Source organism: Eucalyptus grandis, chromosome 8, assembly GCF_016545825.1.
Source record: "Eucalyptus grandis isolate ANBG69807.140 chromosome 8, ASM1654582v1, whole genome shotgun sequence".
NCBI lineage: Eukaryota > Viridiplantae > Streptophyta > Magnoliopsida > Myrtales > Myrtaceae > Eucalyptus > Eucalyptus grandis.
In genome coordinates, this window is record NC_052619.1 from 45955609 (window position 1) to 45978648 (window position 23040).

The window sequence follows — 23040 nt, forward strand, 5'->3', positions numbered from 1 at the left end:
TGCATAAGATATACCCAAGTGGCCCTTGTATAGTCATCCACAATCGTGAGAAAGAAACGGGAGCCATCACGATGAGAAGTGTGATAAGGTCCCCAGATGTCCATATGAAGTAAAGAAAATTTCCTATCTGCTCGAGACGTACTTTTTGGAAAGGATGCTCGAGATTGTTTGGCCAAGGGACAAATTGAACATTTAGGATGAGGAAAACATGCACTATGACCCAATCTTCGATGAAAAAGAAGATTTTTATTTCTATTAATAGCATTACAAGAGATGTCTTTATTTAGTAATTCTACATCTCTTGGCGAATCAATCCAGTAGTACAGTCCTTCTGTAATACTACCCAAGCCCATCAGTTTGCCAGTCGAACGGTCCTGAAACAAACAATTCTCGGAGCTAAATATTGCATGACAGGAACTATCTATGCAAACTTTTGAGACAGAGAGTAGATTGAACTCAAAATCAGGAATGTATAAGACATTTCTGAGGACAAAGTTAGGACCAAGGTGAACAGTGCCAGTCTTGGTAACTTGAGTCACGTTTCCATTTGGAAGACGTATGCGATATCGAAAATTCTGATTTTCTATTAATTGTGGAAAAAGATGCTCGGTACAAATTATATGGTCACTAGCCCCGTATCAATTATCCATGCATTCATAGAAAAAGAATTTCCTTCATGAAGAAAAGTACCGAGAATCCTGCACTTTTGTCACCCATCTTCAATTGATTCATAATTTGCGGGATATTCCGATCCGATCTTGAGTAATTGTTTGCTGTGCTTCATCCATCCTTTGTGTCAAGACCCGATAAGGTGACGATTCCTTTTCTTTCCTATTTTTATCGGTAGGCTTTCCATGCAATTTCCAGCATGTTTCAATAGTATGGTGTGGACGTTTGCAATATTCACAATATTTATTTTTGAATTTACTATATTGCCCACCGACCTTTCCCCGATGACGTGGCACCACGTGGATCATAGGATCCCTTATAAACTTGAGCTGACGTGGCGCCATGATAGCCATCCGATCTATTGAAGTTCTCGGATGATCTATAGCCGTCCATCCTCTCGCGCGGTGATCTATAGCCGTCCATCCTCTCGCGCTGATCTGGACCGTCCAGTAGCCCCCCTGAATCAGAGCCGTTGGATCTCCCGTGCGAATCCATACCGTTGGATCTCCCGTGCGAATCCAAACCGTCCGATCGAAAAAAGGTAGGGTTTCCATCGTTTTTCCTCCTCGCCGCAGCTGCATTACCCATTTTTGGGTATCCCGAACAGGTAGTCGTTCCATTGTCTCCGGCCATCGTGTCTCGTGAGCCCACGCCGGACGGAAAAACAGCAAGGCTCATCCCTTCTCCCACTCGGGCGTGCTCGGCCACGGCGAGGCGCTGACTCTCTTCTTGGACGGCAAGCCGATAGATGCGTCCGAGCGGCGATGATGGTTCCATGGCGAGAATCTGAGATCTAAACGCCGAGTAAGAATCGTTGAGTATAAGTAAGAACCGCGTGCTTTTCTCCCTTTCCTGCATGTCTCTGTATCTTGTCTTAGGGTTGTTTCGGGTCCCCGAAGGCGATCCTCGGCGATTCCGGTTCATTCCACGAGAGGAGAGACGGTTGAAGCAAGCGGTAACCGAGAGGTTCCCTTGCTTCAATTCCGTCAAGCTTTGCGTGATCTTTGAAGAGCCGCGCTCGATCAAGCCGCCATACATCTCTCGACGCTGTCCCAGATTTGTTTGGAGTCTTCGGTAGGTGGTAATCCAGCCGCGACATCGGGGGCGAGCGTGTTGCCGATCCAAGTGCGAACCAACTGGTTGCACTTCCGCCAGAGGCGCTGGAGGCGTTCGTCGGTCGGAAAGGAGACGGTTCCGTCAAGGAAGCCGTCTTTGTCTTTGGTCACCAGAGCCCGCCGGAGGTCTCGAGCCCACGAGGAATAATTTTCCGGTCCGGTAAGCTGGTTGCTGATGAGGCGTAACTCAGGGCCATCCGCCGGCGAAGTGTAGAGGGGATCGCCGGGCTCCAGCCGGCCGCCGCCACCAAACGGAAGGACCATCGGCATGAATCCGGGTTGAAGTCCCGGGTAGGGATTCGTCCTTTGACCCCGGATAGATCGGCTTCCCGACCCGACGGCGTCGTTCGGGTCAAAATCCCAAAGACGAATCGGGTTGAAGTCCCTGGTAGGGATTCGTCCCTTGACCCGGGATGGATCCGGCTTCCTGACCCGGGATCGCCTGACCCGGGATCGTTTGACCCGATGCTTCAGTTGGGCTTACTACAGACGGCGTAGGTCCGTATGGATATTGGGTCCACATCATCTGCCCGGTAGCCCACCGAAACCAATTAGCTGGAGGGAAAATTGGTGGCCACCGGACTGGGCGGAGGTTGGGCCCATCGCGATTCAACCCCGCAGAGAGAGTTTCTTCGAAGATTGATCTACGCGAGTTGCGATCACTGGATCTGGTGTAGGTGTTTCTTCTGCAAAAGAGCTCTCGACATTCTTGTCCTTTGTCATGATATCAAGAGAAAAAGGAAGAAGAAGAATTCCTATTCGGTTTGCTGATTGTTTTGCAGGGTGCAACAACACTCAGATAAAAGAACCGAAGGCAACTCAAAAGATGCGGAAGCTAGGCCAGGAAGGACAGCTCTGATACCATGACAGGAAATACAAGAAAGAGAGGAAATTATATGTGTATTGCATTAATTTGTGTACAAGCACATTAATACATTTATAGTGTAAGGAAGGAAGAGAATAAAAGGAAACAATATACAAAGAATAATAAATTTCCTATTTACTAAAACTTCCTATTCATTGAATCAATCAATCTACAATCGGGATCAAGCACAATCTTCAACTGCATCTCCAACATCCTGGTATACAATTTGATCGATGGGTCGGCCCGAGCCAATGGTCAGCCCGAGCCAATGGAACTACTAGGCTTAACTAACATAATAGAAAGGATTGGTTTTATCCCTGTTAGGTAAAATAGGCTTAACTCAACCTGGGAACAATCTCTTTTCTTTTAATATGATAAATTGCTTTATTCTGCATATGGAACTACTAGTGGTCGTGTAAAGCAGTGTGGACTTTACTTGAGGTGGTTGTTCTCTCTGCTCATCTTTTTAAAGAAAACCAATAGAAAGAGCCCTGGGACAGGTGTTGAGAGTCTCTCAACTCGAGACTGGGGACTGTAGTCTCAATCATAATCTCAAAAACTTTGGAGAGCACCCTCTCTCTCTCTCTCTCTCTGCGCTAAATTCCAAATCACCAAACGACTGAAAAATAACTATTTTCTTTGAAAATGCTTTCACCAAAAAGTATCATCCTTTTATCTTGAAATTTTATGCAAAACAATCACACCATTAATTTTTAAAAAATATTAGGTGCTCAATGAGTGCCACGTAGGATTTACACAAATCATTTCACCATTACTGAGCGTCAATCGAGACATATATAGGATGCTTGGTGTCTATATTAGTGATTTACGGTCCAAAAATGGATAAATTAATTAAATTTGCACACTGCAAAACGTTCATGACAAAATTGATAAAATAAAAATTTAAGGCTGAATTGACACGATTATAATAAGTTTAGAACTTTCTGGTAAAAAAAATTGCATTAACTCGTCTAAACATATCAAAATCAATTGAGTTTTCAAGTACAAATTAGATTTGGCATAGTCTAGTCGCAACTATTTATCTTTCTTTATATTTTTTACATCGCAATCTACTCTGTCCAATTCTTATTTTTTATTTTTTCTGGGACAAAATCAGGAAATCACCGGCGGGCGTGGCATTCCCGTAATTTTCAAAGTGGCGCAATCTCGCCGCGCAATGTCGCCCACACGGGCGTGGCATTCCCGTAATTTTCGGAGGGGGCCGCGCAAATTCGCGGGACGGGCGTGGCATTCCCGTAATTTTCAGAGGGGGCCGCGCAAATTCGCCCAACGGGCGTGGCATTCCGTAATTTTCAGAGGGGGAGGAAATCACCGGCGGGCGTGGCATTCCCGTAATTTTCAAAGTGGCGCAATCTCGCCGCGCAATCTCGCCCACACGGGCGTGGCATTCCCGTAATTTTCAGAGGGGGCCGCGCAATGTCGCCCAACGGGACGGGCGTGGCATTCCCGTAATTTTCAGAGGGGGCCGCGCAAATTCGCCCAACGGGCGTGGCATTCCCGTAATTTCAGAGGGGGCCGCGCAAATTCGCGGGACGGGCGTGGCATTCCCGTAATTTTCAGAGGGGGCCGCGCAAATTCGCCCAACGGGCGTGGCATTCCCGTAATTTTCAGAGTGGAACGAGGTAATTTTCAGAGGGGGCTTGTTGTTTCGGACCACAGCGCCCTCATCTATTTATACCGCCCTCCATGCTCCTGCATTTCCATCGTCTCCTTCCTCGCTCTCTCTCTCTCTCACTGCAGATTGTTGTTTCAGACCTCCGTCGAAAAACCCGAAGAAGACAAAAGAAAATGGCGTTGTCTGTGGAGAGAGCCGCCAGCCGCCGCGAGTACAAGGTCAAGGATATGTCGCAGGCCGACTTCGGCCGCCTCCAGATCGAGCTCGCGGAGGTCCAAATGCCTGCCCTCATGTCCTTCCGCTCCGTGTTCGGCCCCTCGCAGCCCCTCAAGGGCGCGAGGATCTCTGGCTACCTCCACATGACCCCCCAGACTGCAGTCCTCATCGAGACCCTCACCGCCCTCGGTGCCGAGGTCCGCTGGTGTTCAAGCAACGCCTTCTCCACCCAGGACCACGCCGCAGCCGCCATCGCCCGCGACTCTGCTGCCGTCTTTGCCTGGAAGGGCGAGACCCTCCAGGAGTACTGGTGGTGCATCGAGCGGGCCCTCGACTGGGGCCCCGGCAGTGGCCCTGACCTCATCGTCGGCGACGGGGGCGACGCCATACTCCTCATCCTCGAGGGCATCAAGGCAGAGGAGGCCTATAAGAAAACCGGGAATCTCCCCGACCCGGCGTCTACCAACAACCCGGAGTTGCAGATCCTGCTGACCATAATCAGGGACGGGATGCAGACCGATCCGAAGAGGTACCACAAGATGAAGGAGGGACTAGTCGGAGTCTCGGAGGCGACTGCCACTGCTGTCGAGAGGTTGTACGGGATGCAGGCCCATGGGACTCTCTTATTCCCCGTTATTAATGTCAACGACTGTGTCACCAAGACCAAGGTACTAATAAAGAATCTAGTCATTCCGTTTTATGATTGAGAGTAGAGTCACGAGTAGCTCCATTTAATCCCTTGGAACACAGTGCTCTTGCATGAAACAGTTTCAGAACTTGTGCGGTTGCCGCCCCTCTGGGCCTGACGGTCTACTGATGGCTGCCGACGTCGAGATCGCCGGGAAAGTCGCTGTGGTCTGTGGATATGGAGTCGTCGGCAAGGACCGCGCTGCTGCCCTCAAGGAGGCCGGTGCTCGTGTCATTGTGACCGAGATCGATCCCATCTGTGCTCTCCAAGCTGTCAATGAAGGTATCCAGGTCCAAACCCTGGAGGATGTTGTCTCTGAGGCCGACATCTTTGTCGTGACCGCCGGCAGCAGCAAGGGCATCATCATGGTCGACCACATGAGGAAGATGAAGAATAATGCCATCATCTGCAACGTCGGTCCCTTCGATAACGCGATCGACATGCTCGGCCTCGAGACCTTTCCGGGCGTGAAGCGCATCACATTCAATCCCCAGACGGACAGGTGGGTGTTCCCTGACACCCAGTCGGGCGTCATTGTGTTGGCGGAAGGACGCCTTGTGAACTTGGGTCACGCCACCGGCCACCCTTGCTCGGTGACATCCTCCTGCTCCTTCGCGAACCATGCGATGGCGCAGCTGGAGCTGTGGATGGAAAGGGACACGGGCAAGTATGAGAAGAAGGTTTACGTCTTGCCCAAGCACCTGGACGAGAAGGTGGCCGCTCTTCACCTCGGCAAGCTCGGCGCTAAGCTCACCAAACCTAACAAGGAGCACGCCGACTGAAGAGTGTCCCCGTACAGGGATATTTTTCCGATAGGAGAAAAATACTATGGTGGGTCTAGAACGGGCTGTGGATGAAGTTTGGAATTTTTTTTTTTTTGGTCGAGATGAAGTTTGGAATTGCCCGTAGAATAATATATATATATATATATATATATATATATATATATATATGTAAGAGGATGCATGTATGGCTTGGTCCTAATCTTATAACGGAAGGTTTCTCAGCTATAAATAAAATTTTAAAAAAATGAAAGGGATGTAAAGAAATTGCCGTCGGCCTCAATGATTCTCGGAGTTAAAAGGGGACGACTGTTGTTAGTCTTTTTTGTTTTTCTTTTTCGGGGTCAGAAGCGACGACTGTCATTAGTCGACGATTATTTAACCCAAAAAACCGGGCTCCGCCCGAACAAAACCCGACCCGATGTTTCGGATCAATTGACGTTCCGGTTCGGCGCCGTCTCTGTCTTCCGTACTCCATCGTATTCGACTCGCTCCCCCTCCCCCCCTTTCTCTCTCTCTCGATCGATCGAGTTGAAGTGTTCAAGATTCGATCTCCGATTCATTCTTCCTCCCTTTTCTCGCGATTTCGCCTCTCGGAGATAAGTTCAGAGCTTGTCTTCAATACTCCATCGCATTGGGTTTTGCCTGTCGAGCGTTAAATTTGCTTTGTCGGATGGACGGTGCTGTCCTTCGTATGCTTAAGTCGTACGATTGTATCAACATCGAAATGCTTGTAGTGTTCATCAGTTGTATTCTGTGCAAACATTCAATTGGCAGAGGGAAAAGGTGCATGAAATCATGATCTCTTGGTGGCATGGCGATACTCAGAGATGAGTTTCTGCGTTATGTGAGGAGAAAGATGAATATGATCTCCTTAGCTTCTTTGTTTTAGGAACTTTCTTGTTTGTTTTTGTGACTGACAAATTTAGGGTGGCTTTCGGCAGCCGCTTCTAATTGCTATATTGCTTTCAAATTGAATGTTGAGCATGGAAGGATTGAGAGTTTTAAGAATTTTTGAGTGTGCTTAATGACTTCTTTAGCTGTGTTAGGTTATCTGCATCTTACAAGGGAAGCTGGAGTCGAGAAAAGTATCCCATCTTAGTGTATGGACTTTCGAATCAGGCATCATGCGCTCCTTGTTCTCCTTCTGAGCTCGTTTGAGTCATTTCTAAGGTGTTGATGAATTGCATGGTTTGTATTTTTACATGACAAATTCGGGGGTACACATACGGTGGAATTGTGTCGTGCAGATGCTTGAGTTCTTGCCCAGGGAAACGTGTCTGTACTTGGTGTTTACTAGTTCTTTAATTGTTTCGATGTGAGCTAACTGGTGTTATTTTATTTTGAGGTCGGATTCTTCATGCGTGTACGTTTATGTGTTTATTTGCTCGCACATGTAGAGCAGTTTTGAGCCTCTGTGCCCTCTAATAAGTAGCGCAATACTACTAGATCATGTAGGGCAGCAATTTGGAAAACAGAACCTTTTTTGATGTCAATCGTATCTGGTGTTTTCAAGAAGTTCTGCGGAGTCATAGGAGAGAGGCCTTGTTTTCAAGAAGTTATGCAGAGTTAATAGTTCAGCATGTACAGATGTGCTTGTCATAAGTACATAATTTCACTCGTTATAGTGGTTTTTTTATCCTGAAAACCAATGGTGTTTCTGGGTGTGCTCTGTTTCTGTTAGTAGTCCTTGGTGCATGTTCAGAGTTTCTTTTTCTTTTTTTTTTTAACCTTTCTAAATTGACTAAGGACCAGACCAGAATATTAGACAACTATCTTCTTGAAGACTCACTCCTTGCTTATGTTATAGATAGTTGGTAGCTGCATGGAGAGATGGAACCTAATAGCAAGTTCTCTCATGCACAGTAATCTTTGTACTGTAATCTCACATGCACAGAGAACTTCGCATTTTATGTATTGTTGTCTTCTTCATTTCCTACTTGTAGGTCTTGTAACATTGCTTACTTTTATATGTCAGTGGCCTTTACCAGAAATGTCTAAATTATACTACTTATTTCTGTGCGTGGTTGATTACTCTCTTCTTGTTCCTCTCTGTAAATTTACCCATCCGATAGGTGAAAATCCTGTTGAGAGCTATCCAGTGTTCATGTTCGCAGCCAGTACACCCAATGTTGATATGCTTAGAGTGAGAATGTCTCTACATTTATCTAAATTACTTTTCAACGTGGGGGCGAACAGTTTTTCCACAGTTTGAATGATAATCCGCTGTGACTGGGAGCCAAGCAATGTTCTTCTTGATAATGAAATGACTACTCATGTGAGTGATTCTGGTTTGGCAAGGCTGGTGTCAAGGTTCTGTAAAGATCATGTGAATCAATTTATCTTGCTCGCTGTCAAGTGTACCACAGGATACGCAGCTCCAGGTACGACTCATCATGAATTTGCTTCTAGTGGTATTTTGACACAGAGGGGCGATAGTATTTATGTTTAATCGGAATGGCGGGCGTGGGAGCCAAGCTATCTAGTCTCAGAGACGTGTACAGCTAAGGAATACTTTTGCTCGGGAGAAGACCAACTGGTGAATTATTCAGAGATGGATAGAAGCTGCACAAGTATGCTAAGATGGCATTACCTGATTGTGCGCTGGAGTTGTGGAACAAACGACCGTGCAGGAGGTCTTGGAAGAAGTATGAGACATTTGCAATTCCTGTCTCGGCAACTCAGAAAGCAAGCAAAACGGAATCTTTGCTCTCCATACCAAGAGTTGAAGTGGCGTGCTCAGAAGAATCCTCAATAGAATGAACACGAGAGCCGTTGTAGTGGACTTTGCTTTCAATCTGAGATGAATGATCTTGCAGGTGTAAGTGCATGGAAGCTCCTGACATGGATAATGCCAATTTAAGCGTTCCTCATTCACAACTGCAAATCTTCACATCCCAAATTCCACCATATGATGAAGTCCTGGAATTCCATTTTTTTTTTAAAATTGTCTCCTTTTGGAAAGAAAGTCTTTGCTGAGTGTGCTTGTCTGGTGGTCATCTTATTACAAGCGAACCTTATGTTGAGTAGTATTAGCTTGAATGTGCAGTATTTTCTGTGATTCTGGAAGGAAAAGAAGAAAAGAAAAGAACCGTTTGACCGCACTTCTCTTGCTTGGAAAGAGCTATTACTGAATATAATGGAAGCTCGAATTAGGGTATTAGCTTGTAATAATGTGAATACTTAGAAAAAAGCAAGAAAGAACCCGACCAGAACTGTGTTGTCAGTTTGAATTGCACGCAAGGCCAGGTCACAGCGAAAGTATTCCCTCCATGTTTCGAGCTGGGTTTAGTGAAACTCTGATCCGAACCATTGATACCTCTTGAGCTCACAAAGCTTATTCATTCGACTCAAGATGGTACCGTCGAAATTACTAGAACGATAGATGAGCCAATCTTCATAGCATTGTCACATTTAGTGATCACTATCTGATATAAAATTACCTCCTAGTTGATATATTTCTCACACAATCGACTTTAATTAATTAATATTGGTTAATGAGTCAAATGGTGTCACAAAACTCTTATTATTAATGGAAAATGAATTCTATTGAAATGTTAAAAATAACTTATTTTGAAACTGTATCATACAAATAATATGAAAGTCTAGACAATAAAAAAAAAAGTATAATATGATCATCATAAATTCATAATCATACGTGCATCGCGATAATAAGACCAAGAAAAATACAAGTGGAAGAGTAATTCGTGCCCAAGCAATCGGTCTATCACGACACGCATAAGGAAGATTTAAAAAGCAAAATTCATAGCTAAAACATAAAATATGTGGGGCATGACAGGAAAGTTGTAGAAAACCCATATGGACTTGCTTTTTTTTTTTTTTTTTTTATCTAAAAAAAAGTATCTTTTTTGGGTAAAAAAACCTAGATTTGCCTATATATTTTTTTTTGGTCGAACTAGGTTTGCCTATATAAGTAGGCAACTATGTGAACAATCATTACTAGTCGAGTCGTGTTCAGTTTATAGAGCTTAAAATGAAAATTTGCACAAATAATTAAAAAAGCTCAAGAACTGACAACGATTTTCTCCCCGTGTAAGGCAAATCGGAAAGACGCCCAATATCGCAAATTATCAGATTATCACAGAGAATTCATCGAAGACAAAAACGCTACGGAAAAACTTACTTTCGATCCTTTACTTGAGATTGAAATTCATTTTAATTCTTGTACTTCTTATTCGCCAAAGTTGGTTCATTGACGAAGGGTGCATTTGGAAACTATTTTTGAGGAAAGTTCTTGGGAAAATGCAAAAACCTTGAGTTAAAGGTGTTTTTCAAAATGCAACTTGTTTGGTAAATTGTACTTTGAAAGCCTCTTTTTGAAAGCCTCTTTGTGAAGTACTTTGAATAAAATAGTGTTTGGGGAATTGCATTTACAAAGGACTTTTGTGATAAAAAAAAAATTTGACAAAAGAAAATTTTTTAAAAATTGACCGGCAAGGGCAACGACCGTCGGCGACCTCAGGCAACCTCCGGCGACCTCCGACGACCTCCGGCGACCCGGATCGAGGCGGGGAGGTCGCACGGCGCCGTCGCGACCTCCGACGACCCGGATCAGGGGCGGCGAGGTCGCGCGACGCCGCCTCGACCTCGGGCGACCCGGATTTGGGGCGGCGAGGTCGTGCGACGCCGCCTCGACCTCCGGCGACCTTGATCCGGCATCGAAGTCGCCGGAGGACCTCGCCGCCCCGAGATCTGGGTCGTGGTGGGGTCGCGCGACCTCGTCGCCCCCGGATCTGGGCGGCGCGAGGTCGCAGGAGGTCGCACGGCACCGCCGCAACCCATCCGGGGCGGCGGCGCGACCCGGATCCGGTCGCCGCTTGAGCCTCCTCCAAGCACTAGATCTCGGGGGTTGCGCGGCCCCGGCGAGCTCCGTGCGGAGGTCGCCCGACCTCCGATGAAGATCGCCTAGGTCGCGGCGTCTCTCTACGCCCGGAGAAGATGAACAGTGCTCGACAAGGGCACGCACTTGGAAAATCAAAAAATTCGTGAGGATAATTTCGGAAAAAAAAAAATTGTGAACAGTGCAGGCGTGGCATACGGAAAATGCCGAAAGCCTTCACAAGGCTGGCATTCGGAGAATGTGGGTTCAAAATTTTTTGCCAAACGGGCTAGAATTTGCCCAAGTATCTTTAGGTCTCCAAAGGGCTTTGGGAGAAGTGGTTCTCAAACGGACCCGAAATCCCTCTCACTAAAGTATGGATCTTTGGTTTTTTAGATGAATCGGTTCCGTGGTGATTCAGACTGGATTTTTTTCCTTTTTTATATTACGGATCATTTACAACTGATTCACTCTGATTTATATAGCCTCGTACAAAATATGACTGTCGACATGCTGTTATTTTTCAAATTACAATCTCTAATTGTCTTCAACTGCATGTTCTTATCCGCAAGTGGTTAGGCTCTCCGAGGTATCTTTCGAGTTCGCTCTTATTCAAGTATTCCTTTGCGGTCTTCGTTACTTTGCTAAAGTGCAATCAACCACTCATCCATCTTATATTGATAACTATCTTAGTTAGCCACTCTTCATTAATAACATCATTCTGTCACATAACACTGATTTGCATTTATTAATCTATTCGTGATTATGCTCGTTAATTGCTCTGTCGACAACTCAAGTCTAATGTCACACCAATACCGAAAAACTCAACTCCTTCGTCATGCTCAAATCTAGCAAGGGCCACCCTTGTTCAAACACGAGAGCCACAATGCCTTGCCTTTGCCCAGATTTAATTTTTTGCCCGGGGGAGGGGGGTGGGGGAGGAGAGACCGTTGCTTTTGCTACGGGATTAGCATAACTTTCTTGAAGAATTATCGAAGAAGATGGAATTCAATCTTGGCGAGATAGGAAGAGGTTTCTCAATCGCACATTCATTCATGGGCCCAGATCTATACCGAAGCCGGGCGTTGCTCTAGCAAAACTTTTGGTCTGTCAGTCTAGAGATGTCTTGGGACAAGTCCGTGACTCTTACTTAATCGGAAGACAATATAAGAAGTTATGAGTGCTAAGTAGACCTATTAAATAAGTGGTTTGAGTGAAAAATGATCCAATCCAAATTGACCCATTTACATACAACACAAATTTAGTACTCATATCTAATCCAACTCATACCCTGCCAACCCAACAAATATTACTAAAATACTTATATATTCATCTCAATCTAGCAAAGCTCATAAACTAAATTGAGATAAGAGGAAGGAACGAACGAGCATGAGATTGAGTAAGGGCGAGAGAGAGTCATAAAAATGAGTTAAATTTAAGTAAGTTGTGAATTCATTTGACATCCATATTATTTTGTGTTTTACCATTTTAAACTCATTATAACCCATTTACAGAATATAACTAATTTACATAATAACATAACTCATCAAATATGAGTTAAGAAATGGATTTACAACCCATTTTGATAGGTCTAGTGCTGAGTTAGTAATTCACATTTAACTCGCAATTTTACATAAAACAAAATTCAAAATGGATATTTTACTCTTAAATTTCACCCAGTTGCATTTCATTAGGATGATTGCGTCTTCGGCCATGCACACACACGAGCACGCAGAGGGAGAAAGGGCTTTCAAATTCCTTTCATGCTGGCCGGCCCTACAGATCCAGCCTATCTATCAAAGCTGAGGCTTGATTTGCTCTACACAGCCCGCAGTTTCTGCGTGCTCCAGTTCCAGCATCCGCCTGGCCAATCCGGTCACGCTTCCGTAACCGACGTGGCGCATTAAGACAGCTCACTCGCCCGCTCGACACCTGTTGTGCAGGCGCCTGGGGCTTGCGGCGTACGCAAGCGGGGGGAAGAACGGAGAGAAAATAAAGAGAGCGGGAAGGAAAGTCGGGGCGCGCTGTCTAACCACAAGGAAGGGGACACGTGGAAAGCATCTAGGCTTCTGTCTTCTCGCTTTTTCGCCGGACATACCAACTTCCAAAATCAAATCCTGACCATCCATCTCTCTCTTAATAAACTACTCAAATTTCCATTTCAACATCATATTTTAAAAATAAACAGAAGTCTTATGTGGATTTTTATTATTCTTAATTTCTTATCTCTTATTTTTCTTTGCTTCGCTGGCAAGGGTCACCGGCAACCTTGTTGGCCGCGATAACCTCGCCCGAACTAGCGAGGCCATCGCTGACTGCAGGCAAGTACCTTTGTAGTCCCACCGGCTGTGGGCCCCCGGCCGAGTTTGGGGAGGGTAGGTACGGCCTTCAACACGAATTAAATTACTCTCCACACAAATTGAATTAACACCCTCTCCTTACTTTTGTTGAAGTGGACATCTGTTCCGTTTATTGCGCTAGCAGTTCGCACCCCCGGCTCACCAGCTCAGCCAAGCAACTTGCGTATTTGTATCCCTAAACGCCTCCTCCTTCCTTAGCGCTCTCTCTCTCTCTCTCTCTCTCAGACTAAAACACCCAACGAAGGAAAAAAGAATGGCGTTGCCAGTGGAGATAACCACCAGCCCCCGTGAGTACAAGGTCAAGGACCTGTCACAGGCCGACTTCGGCCGCTTCGAGATCAAGCTCGCGGAGGTCAAAATGCCCACCCTCATGTCTTTGCCAGTGGAGAGAACCACCGGCTGCCGTGAAAGATCAAGGACATGTCGCAGGCCGACTTTGGCCGCCTCGAGATTGAGCTCACAGAGGTCCAAATGTTGGCGCTCAGGTAAAAAAGATGTCCATATGTGGGGCAATATGTGCGAAAGTTTTCTGACCTTATAATTGAAAATCATGGGTTAAGTGCGCTGGGACTTATAGTATCCACGCGAGGGTGCGCAATCATTAAGTTTGTGCCCTTGTGAAGAATTTATTGGAGAAGTATAGAATTGTTATGCGGTGCTCTCATTTTGAGATTTTGTTGTATTATGGAAAATTTTTGTAACCATTAACAATTTTACAGAGGAAGTAATTCATTAAAGATACTGTATCGACACATCAAAGTGAGATGTTTGGCTGAACATATGAACACTATAGCTGGCAGTGACAAGGAAAATTGACATGAAAAGGGAAAAAAAAAACGGAAAAATGAGATGCAAAATGAACAAAGACTCATGAGACGAAAAAGCTGAAAGTGGCAGAACAAAATTAGATGAAAAAGCTGAAAATGAAAAAAAAAATGAGATGAAAAATGATGAAAAAGCTGAAAGTAACAATAAATTAGATGAGAACGCCGCCGGCCCCAATGCCAAATTGCTTAAGGAAACACCGCTGCGCGTACATTGAGGGGCATTCGCATTGATGGGCACGCTCGACTGATCGTGTGAGCATTCGATCGGGCGCACCTTCGCTTTGACGGGTCGAGCATTGGCCGGCATGCGCTTGGACCGCGGGCATTCGCTTTGGTGGGCATTCATGTGCCAAATATAGTATCACTCGGGCCCACTTTGAGTAGAGTAGATTGCTACGTAAAAAAAGTGAAAAGAAAAAGAAATTGTCGTGACCAGGCTGTGATTTCAATATGCTTGGACGAGTTGATGCAATTTTTATTTTTATCAAAATATTATAAACTTATTATAATTGTGTTAATTAATGACTAGTTTTTTTTTTTTATCAATTGAGTCTTGAACATTTTGAATTTGTGTAAATTCAGTCAATTTGGCCATCTTTGGACTGTAAAACATTGATATGGACGCCGATGATCTTACACGACACAATCAGCGCTGATATAAATAATTTTTTTAATCTTTTAATTTTTTTTGAATTATTTTTTTGTTCCCCTCTTCATCTAGCTAATCACGGGACCTTGGTGATCGGCGAGGGCGAGGGCCAGTGAGGCTCAACCCTGTCGTGGCTAGGTATGGCCTGGAAATGAGACTTCACAAGCCAAATTCCAATTTAAGCGTTCCTCATTCACAACTGCAAATCTTCACATCCCAAATTCCACCATGTGATGAAATCCTGGAATTCCAGATTTTGCTTTTTTATTGTTTACAATTTTGTCTCCTTTTGGAAAGAAAGTCTTCGCTGAGCGTGATTGTCAGGTGGTCATCTTGTTACAAGTGAATCTTATGTTGATTAGTAATTAGCATCATGTGCCTTGAGATCAAGTTCACGAAGGTCCAAATGGCAGCCCTCATGTCTTGCCAATCGGAGTTCGGCCCTTTGCAGCCCCTCAAGGGTGTGAGGATCACCGACTTTGGAATCTTATTAGAAAAGTAAGGGGGTGTGAATGGGTTAGATTGGGTATTCACGATACTTGAACCTACGTGAAAAAAAGTGGCTGTGCTTTACCCGACCTAACCTGATATTTGGAACTTATCTATATTGCTTTGTTTTTGCTATTGATGGATTTATGAGATGGGCCTGAGTTGGCCCGTCCGCCCAAGTTGGGCCCAAAAAGCCCGGCCCACGGGAATAGGGCCCGTGGATGGGGGAAGGTATAAAAGGGAGGAGAGAGAGAAAGAGAGACGCACCCTTTGGCACAATCAACGTACGCTTCTCTCCCGCGCGTTTTCTCTCCCGAAGAACAGTAGGCATACGGCTTCCACTTTCTTCCCTTCAAGGCTTCATCGACGGATTCTCTTCCTCCATTGACGACGGTGTTTAATCTCGTGGTTAACAAGGTACGCTCGACTCCGTGGTGTGCTTTACGATCGGTGATACGTGTTTTCCCGGGCTTCGTCTTCCGCATTGATTTAGGGATTCGATTTAGTGTCGTATCCGGTATTTCGAGATCGAGTCATTCCCAACATTTGTATCGAGCCTAGTTCACGTTTTCCCGATCAATTTGATGTTTTTGATTGATTTATCGCGAAAAAATCTTCGGCCGTACGGATCGGGCGAAAATCCCGACACCCGAGCGCTCTTCGGCCATTTTTACATGTTTTCGTATGTCAAAATCAAAATCTCGATGGCACGGGGAGAAAGGGGGCGTCGAGACGAGTCAGCGGTATGTCGAGCGCCGCGGCGACGCCGCACGCGCCCACACGCGCGGCCGGAAGGCGGCGCGCGTGGGTGCGACGCACCGAGGCGCTGGTTCGCCCAGGCGCGCGTGGCACACGCCGGTGGCGAACCGGGCGCGCCCTTCGCCGCCGGCGAGCGAACCCGGACGCTTGCCGGTCCACGGACCGACGCGTGCGACGCCAAGATGCGTCACCCAACGATCGATAACAACCTGGGCTGACGTCATCAATGACGTCAGCGATGACGTCGGTTGGCGGGCGGCGACCCGACCCGACCCGACCCGCTGACGATGGCACGCGCGTGGCACATGTCGCTGACGTCTGCGTGACGTCATCCCGCGCACGCGCGCGGCACGTGCGGCCGGTCCGCCCGAACGGTCCAACCGGTCCGACCGATCCGTCCGGTCCGGCCGGTCCGACGACCGACGAGCGTTGACCGGCGACGACCGTTGACCGTTGACTTGACCGTTGACTGACCGTTGACCGTGACTTTGACCGTTGACCGTTGACTTGGCCGTTGACTATTGACCACCAAAAAAAAAAAAAAAAAAGGAATTTGTTTCTTTTTTCAATTATGTCTGTGTGGGTTGTAGGTCATCCATTTTAATTCTGCATTTGTTGCATGAATCATGGAAATTTATGTATTTTTCCATTTTGTTTATTATGGATTATAAGTGATCCATTTTAGTTACGCATTTGTTGCGAAACTATGATGCGTAATGCACGGATACAATCCAGAGAACGGATGAATGAAGAGCTAGACTAAAAAGGCTAATGAAAAGAGTTAGCTGATTTTGGTGGCTTGATGGTGATTTAGTATCACATATGGTCAAGTCAATCGATGATACGAAATCATCAATAATGGTTATCTTATGCCGGATTTTGAGAAGGTGCCGGCTTTGTTGAACACTCTTCCACCTGAATGGAAAGCAGTGTTAGATCGGCTATGGGAGGTCAACGTGGTCCCTAGGTTATAGGAGGCTGGTGGAAGCTTTTTGTAAGAGAGTACTATAGGATTGAGTTGGCCAAAACTTCAACCCTTAGATTGTGCGCTACGTGGCGCGAGTGAATGCGCCTTGGTGGCGACATGAGAGCTCTCAAAAGTTTTTCCATGGTTGGCAAATGTACCTTCGGTTTTCTCGATGTTTTGGTGATAGATTAGAAGGGACATTTCCTAATTATTTCTTAGATTAATTGTGAGATTTTTTTAAAGATGTAAATATCTCTTTCCATGTTGATATTTTTCTTTGTATATATTGCTTAGTGTAATGTATAGTTGTATTATGTGAAAGCTCATTATTCTATTGGATGTTAGATAATATTTGCTTTATTCTTCTTGATTCTTTGTGGGTAGTTAGCTGTGGGTAGTTATAGAAGTTTTTGTGACTTCATAGAATTGATTTTGCATATGACAATCATATTAATGATAATTTTAAGTTAGGATTTTTGGAGGATGATTGGAAACATAGTGACCTTTTGATTACGAAGCCTTACTTGAAATTATTCATTAATATGATGGGTCTATGTAAATAGGAATGCATAAATGATAGGCATTAATTATTCGTGCATGTATGTCGATGTGTTGGACCGATAGTTTCAGCATTTAAGAACGTGATTGCTTTGATATGAACGGCAACTATTGTGAAATATTGAATATGAAGATTCAATATGTCTGGAAAAGCAAGAAGCACTAGAAGCTCTTGACCATATTATGGAAGATCTTGAGGATGCTTTGTGCGCCACCTTGAGCTGGTAGAGGACCGCTTAACGGCATGTGAGCTGAGAATAGATATTTGCAATGCTGGTTCTAGCTCATAAAGGGTTTTGAGCTCTAAGCGCAAGCGTATTGATTCGTTCAATATGTGGGAATGCAAAGGATCAAGTCCTTATTGCAAGAAATCAAGAGTTAACCAACACAAGAGAGGAAAACGTCCTCAAGTTAAGAAAATGTCAATGGTGAAATGTTACAACTGTGACAAGAAAGGTCACTATACTTGCGACGTGAGCCAAAGAAGGCATACACCTCTTGTACATTTGAGAACTTTGCTTATGTGTCAAGTTCTGAATTATTGGCTGAATCCAATCCTTTGTGGATTTGTAGATTCGGGAGCAGCACACGATGTAGCGAAGGATAAAGGATTCTTCGTGGAATTCCGACGAATACCAACTGAACCGAGTGGATCTATGTGGAAAACAACTCCGAGCTGAAGTTAAAATGATTGGCACCTGCCAACTAAACATGTGTGTGGACGCAACTTGTTCCTACATGATGTTCTAAATGCTCTCGGAGATTCGTCGAAATTTAATTGTCTGTTTTGATGTTGGTTAAGCTTGGTTTTGGTATGAACTTCCATAATAAATGTGTAGATTTGTGTTTAGATACAAACTGCTATGGTTGTGGTCACTTTCTAGATGGTTTTATTGTACTAAATGTTGACTTGTGATGATGTCAATATGTTATCCCCTTGTTTCACGTCTTCTATCTTATATGATAATGATGTGAATATGATGGCATGCTAGACTTGGTCATATGGGCCAACAACATATGAACAGACTAGCCAAAAGAGGGCTTGTTGGGCAACATTGAAAAAGTCGATTTGCCCATATGTAAGCATTGTCTAGAAGGGAAAATGACAAGGAGACCATTTGGAAAAGGTAAAAGAGCTGAATTTCCTCGGCATTTAATCCATTTGAACGTCTGTGGTTCAATGAATGTGAAAGGAAGGCAAGGGGCTGTTTATTTCATCACTCTTAATAGATGATTATACTCGATTCGGAGGTGTCTATTTGATTTCTCATAAATCTGAAGCATAAGTTGTTTTCAAAAGGTTTATGAACTTGGTAGAAAATCAATTAGACAAGAAAATAAAAGTATTGAGATCCAATCGAGGTCGATAATATTTATCTGATGAGTTCAGAAAATTATGTGGTGAAAAGGAATAGAAATACAGTTGTCTATTCCATATACTCCTCAACAAAATGGTGTTGCGAGAGAGAAGAAACAACCCTACTTTTGAAATGGTTAGGTCCATGATGGCGTATGCTAACTTACATATCACTTTTATGGAGTGATACGTTGTTAACTGCTGCCTAAATACTTAACCGGGTGCCTTCCAAATCAGTTAGTTCCACTCCATATGAGTTATGGATAGGTAGAAACCGAACTTAAGTTTACTTAAGCCATGGGGTTATGCTGCCTATACTCATATGTCCTCTCACAAGTTTGGGAAATTGAGTCCCAGATAAAAGTAGAGTATTTTAATGAGATACTCCGAACACTCGAAAGGGTATGTGTTCATAGATGAGCAGGAAAGTGGGAGAATAACTGAATTTGAATCACGGGATGTCACATTCTTAGTGGATGAATTTTCCTAAGAAGGGCGAAATAGGAGAAGATCACTCCCTATTTGAAACCTTGGATCTAGATAATGATATTGGTTGAGTTCATCCAAGTGGGAGTAATATGAGATGTGATGAATTGAATTCAACTCATTCTCAATTACAACCACATGATGAGATGATATCGTCATTATCTAATCAGTGGGAGCATAATGGGGAATGATGTGCTAAGTGTACAATCTCCCATATGGCGAACAAGTCGCCAAAGTATTCCCCGTCGACGTTTTGACATTGAAGGGGAAACTTTTATGGTTGCTCCACAAGATGAGGATGAGCCAAGAAATATTAATGAGGCTCTGAATTGCCATAGTAAGGAAAAATGGATTAATGCAATGGAAGAGGAAATGGAGTCAATGAAATCAAACCAAGTCTGGGAATTGGTTGATCGCAAAAGGACGCAGCTATTGGGAATAAATGGGTTCTCAAAATAAAGCGAAAGGCTAATGACTCGATAGAAAGGCATAAGGCTCGCCTTGTGGCGAAGGGTATAATCAACGGGAAGGAATTGATTATGAAGATACGTTTTCTCTGTAGTGAGATTTACCTCAATTCGCATTATTCGGCAATAGTGGCTAGTCGGATCTTGAGTTACATCAAATGGATGTAAAGACTGCTTGCCTCAATGGAGAATTAGAGGATGAAATATATATGGAACAACTGTTGGTTTCATAGTGAAAGGCCAAGAAGAAAAGGTATGTCGACTTTGGGGGGTCAATATATGGCCTTAAGCGTCGTCAAGACAATGATATATACGTTTTCATAATGCTATAATGGCATATGACTTTACAATGATAGATGAGGATCATTGTGTATATATCAAAAAAGATCCAAGGATCAATTTGTGATCATATCATTATATGTTGATGATATACTAATTGCCGGAAGCAATATGGAGCTAGTCAATACTGTCAAAAGTTGGTTGTCTTCCAAAATTTTGAATTGAATGATATGGGATTGTAAACCCATTGACGCTTCTATTGCAAAAGGTGAAGGATTGAGCCATAGACTGTGTCCAAGGACTCCACAAGAGAAGGAACAAATGAAACATGTTCCTTATGCTAGTCTTGTTAGAAGCTTGTTGTACGCTATGATGTGTACAAGACCTAACATATGTTTTGCAGTTGGAATGGTGAGTAGATACTAATCCAATCCAGGTCAAGCACGTTGGAAAGCCGTTAAGTGAATACTTGAGGTATCTAAAGTGGACTGCTGATTATATGTTGAGTTATTATGGAAAGGATCTGCGACTCTAAGGCTATTCGATGTTGATTGGGAGGAGATTTAAATAAAAGGAAATTTACCTCTAGGTTTGTTCTCTTACCGAATAATGGCACCATGTGTTGGAGCAGTAAGAAACAAAAGTGTATAGCCTTGTCCACGATGGGAATTGAGTTCGTGGCATTATCGGCAACGCAGTATAAGAAGATGTTTGGCTTAAGAGATTTTTGGATCATTTAGGTGTTATTGGAAGTGCTGCGGATTAATTGTTGGTTAATTATGATAGCCAAGCAGCAAAAGCGTACACCAAAAATCCAAAATATCATGGCAAGACCAAACATATAGATACCAAGTATAATTTTGTCATGGATATGATTGCACGAAAAGATGTGAACTTAGAGTACATACTACGCATAGAATGGTAGCGAGATCCTATGACAAAGCCAATACCTAGAGATGTGTTTTGTGGCCATGTGAAATCTCTAGGTTGCGTAGAGGATGATGTACTGAATATTGTAATTTCCCTAAGAGTTCACATTTGATGAATTTGTGTTTTCATCATTAATGTCTATGAATCTTTGTATGATCTTTATGCATCTTAATGCTCGGTGCATTACTTTAAGTTGAGGAGTATGTCGGACGGATATAAGATTAGCCCACTCACACGGGTAATCGCCTCTATTTACTATGTGATAAATAGAGATGAGACAGTATTTAAGCTTATTATCTAGGTGATAATCGAGAGCTCAAGCTTAAAATACACATGTCGCCTTAACTAAGTGTTAAGATGAGGACATAATACTTGTGATATCCGAAAGTAAAATACCCCACATATTTTACTTTATCTCGTCTAAGATGCCGGATGTGAGTTCGATGAATTTTGTGAATGAGTAGATACGTGAACTCAAATTAGACATTGGGTATGTCGAACTATCATCTGTACGGTATTGAAAGTGTAGACATACGCTCCATGGGAAAGGAGTTGATACCGTAATACGTATTTCATACTACGTATGCATGAGACGACCAATAAGAGTGGCAAAAGTTTGATCTCAACTTCTTCTTTTTTATGTCGTGTGACTCTTGAGGAAAAGAGTTCCTCAATTTTTAGTCCCCTCATGACTCTTACTTATTCTCAAGATTTCTATTTAGTGTTTGCTATCTTAGGATGTTGCCAATGGTCATGAGTTTGATTCGATCTAATGGGACATTTCTAGAAAAGCAAGCTGAACCGAAGTTGAGAGTTTGAAGGAAAGAGGAAGACCGATTTTGGAGAATCACATTGTAGTTTTGTATTCACCGGTTAACCAATTATGACTGTCTTTGTGATAATCATAATTGTGAATACAATATATATATCATTGTTTGAAAGAGATCAAGAGAGATATAAATGTGATCAATCGATCTAGGGTACTTGCATACTAAATCTACTCGGAGTGTGATGCCCATTATGAGCTGCTATATATTCCTAACAGATGTATGGCAACGAGCTCTCAAAGTATGCTGGTCGCACGGATTATTCACCGGTATGAATGTTGAAGAGAGGAAAAGAGGATTATGTTCGGTCCACCATGTTAAGAGAAAATCTATGATGGATTTTTCTCGATGAGGCCGAGTAGGGCCTGTCCGCCCATGTTGGTTTTGTACCACCATGTGCGAGTGGGAGATGATGGATTTATGAGATGGGCCCGAGTTGGCCCGTCCGCCCAAGTTGGGCCCAAAAGCCCGGCCCACGGGAATAGGGCCCGTGGATGGGGAAGGTATAAAAGGGAGGAGAGAGAGAAAGAGAGACGCACCCTTTGGCACAATCAACGTACGCTTCTCTCCCGCGTTTTCTCTCCCGAAACAAAAGAGGCATACGGCTTCCACTTTCTTCCTTCAAGGCTTCATCGACCGGATTCTCTTCCTCCATTGACGACGGTGTTTAATCTGTGGTTAACAAGGTACGCTCGACTCCGTGGTGTGCTTTACGATCGGTGATACGTGTTTTCCGGGCTTCGTCTTCCGCATTGATTTAGGGATTCGATTTAGTGTCGTATCCAGTATTTCGGGGATCAGTCATTCCCAACAGCTATCAAATAAAATAATAACTTCACCCCCTTCTCACATATTCTTTATTTATATTAGTAGACTTGATCATATAAACTCTCCTTGACCTCAGCGACTATCAAAGCTGAAAGGCATCGATTATTATTAGCGGACAATTACTAAAAAGAAAAAAAGGGAAAACCCGACCCCCACCTGAACAAAACCCGATATGATATTTGAATTAGGTTTCCTTCCGGTTCAAATAATAAGAGAAAAATTGGACATTGTGGACGATTTAGTTCTGAAACACATCAAAGAAAGCCTACGCTTTCACTACCAAATGTGCGTGCCAAGCAAGCCAAGCCAAGGAAGACTGATGCCCGAGGGAAAGATATCGATTTGATCATCTCGAGCACATCTGGTATACAATTTGATCAGAGGGTCAGCGCAAAGCCAATAGCAATCGCGCACTTAAATAACAACATTGAAAGGATTGGTTTTAT

The 23040-nt window shown here is 43.9% G+C and overlaps 1 protein-coding gene across 3 annotated transcripts; it reads left to right on the forward strand.

Annotated features, from left to right (window-relative positions):
* The first annotated feature begins 4458 nt into the window (after positions 1-4458).
* Positions 4459-5971, forward strand: LOC104414586 (adenosylhomocysteinase). 3 transcript variants are annotated; one of them, XM_010025738.3, is made up of 3 exons: positions 4459-4770; positions 4906-5169; positions 5270-5971. In XM_010025738.3, the coding sequence occupies exons 1-3, from the start codon at positions 4459-4461 to the stop codon at positions 5969-5971; spliced, it is 1278 nt and encodes a 425-aa protein (XP_010024040.2). The 3 variants fall into 3 exon arrangements, with proteins under 3 accessions (XP_010024040.2, XP_039154656.1, XP_018716824.2); XM_039298722.1 differs by having other exon boundaries at positions 4459-4698; positions 4825-5169; XM_018861279.2 differs by having other exon boundaries at positions 4459-5169.
* Positions 5972-23040: the final 17069 nt, after the last annotated feature.

Bases quoted from the DNA above. Each gene is read 5' to 3' on its own strand.
- LOC104414586 (XM_018861279.2), top strand. From the start codon at position 4,459: ATGGCGTTGTCTGTGGAGAGAGCCGCCAGCCGCCGCGAGTACAAGGTC. The intron at 5,170-5,269 runs GTACTAATAAAG...TGCATGAAACAG, and splicing joins ACTGTGTCACCAAGACCAAG to TTTCAGAACTTGTGCGGTTG.